This window comes from Propithecus coquereli, unplaced genomic scaffold, assembly GCF_000956105.1.
Source record: "Propithecus coquereli isolate 6110/MARCELLA unplaced genomic scaffold, Pcoq_1.0 Scaffold44, whole genome shotgun sequence".
NCBI classification, from domain to species: Eukaryota; Metazoa; Chordata; class Mammalia; order Primates; family Indriidae; genus Propithecus; species Propithecus coquereli.
The window spans coordinates 14,144,807-14,146,294 of NW_012150174.1; the positions used below are offsets into that span (position 1 = coordinate 14,144,807).

General features: G+C 42.9%; 1 protein-coding gene across 1 annotated transcript; it reads right to left on the reverse strand.

Moving 5' to 3' along the window:
- Positions 1–430: 430 nt before the first annotated feature.
- Positions 431–1,171, reverse strand: LOC105818283 (olfactory receptor 52B2-like; the record flags this gene model as incomplete). Its single annotated transcript, XM_012654219.1, has 1 exon — positions 431–1,171. A coding segment is annotated over one exon (741 nt), but the record flags the coding sequence as incomplete, so codon positions are not given.
- Positions 1,172–1,488: the final 317 nt, after the last annotated feature.

Here is a 1,488-nt window from a genome sequence, read left to right on the forward strand (position 1 = left end):
GTTAGAAGGAGGACCTTCCACCTTTCTCTTATTTGTATCCAATTTGGGGGATTATTCTTTCTAATATATATTAATAATAGCTGTTGGAGAGGATACATAGCTAAAATTTAAACAGTACAGGAGAAAGTATTTTATATATTAATTTTATTTTTGTCTGGTAGAAATAGAGTTATCATGTTGTCATTAAATATCAAAGAACTATGGAAATTTAAATACTACTGTTTATATGTATGTACACACAGACTTTCAAGAACCTATTTCCCTTTAAAATAAAGGACTTATACTTTTTGAGGTATCCCAGTTTCATGAAAAAAGACTTGTTTCCATAGCAAGAAGAGTGCCTCCTAAATGGTAACTTATTTGTCATCTTATCTTCTGATAGGACTCCTCCTCCTTTCTTTCGGGAAGCCATGGTAAAGTCCAGTCATCCTCAGCAACATTTCACTTTTGGAGAAAACACAAGGGCCACTTGTTCACGAATCTGTTCGGTTTTTACTCCATAGATAATTGGGTTCATCATGGGGGGGACAAGAACATAGAGATTGGCCAGCAGGATGTGGACATGCTTGGGGATTTTTTGGCCAAAGCGCTGAGCAATGACAGTGAAAATCCCTGGAAGGTAGAACATGAGGATGACACAGACGTGGGCACCACAGGCGCTGAGCGCTTTCATCCGAGCATCGTGGGACGGCAGCCTGAAGACTGCTCGAACAATGAGCCCATAGGAGATGACTATCGTCACCATATCTACCATAACACTGAGTAGTGGCACAGAGATTCCACACCAAATATTGATGGTGATATCTGCACAGGCCAGCTTTGCCAGCCCCATGTGTTCACAGAAGGTGTGGGCAATGATATTTGTCTGGCAGAAGGGCAGACGCTTCACAAGGAAGACAATGGGGAAGATGGTTGCAAAACTTCTGAACACCACAACACCCCCTATTTTGCCAGTGACAGCATGGCTAAGAATGGTGGTATACCTCAGTGGGTAGCAGATGGCCACATAATGGTCAAAAGCCATGGCCAAGAGAATACCTGATTCCGCGGCAAAGGCAAAATGCATAAAGAAGAGCTGAGTGACACAGCCTCCAAAGGAGATGTAGACATCATCCAACCAGAAAATGCTCAGGGCTTTGGGTACTGTGGATGTGAATAGAATCAGATCCCAAAACCCAGAATGGAGATGAAGAGGTACATGGGTTCATGAAGACTGCGCTCTACTGCCTCCACACAGATGAGAAGACCATTTCCTGATACGGCCACCAGGTACATCAGGCAGAAGGGGATGGAGATCCACATGTGCAGCTCCTTCAGGCCAGGAATGCCAATGAGAACAAACACATCATAACTGACAATGGAATGGTTGGGAGCTGACATGCCAGAATTACAGTGTACAACTTTCATCGCTTTTCTATTGAACTGGAAAGCAAGTACAGAACCAGTCTGTCATAACCAATGAGCATATATTTATTACTTCTCAATGGG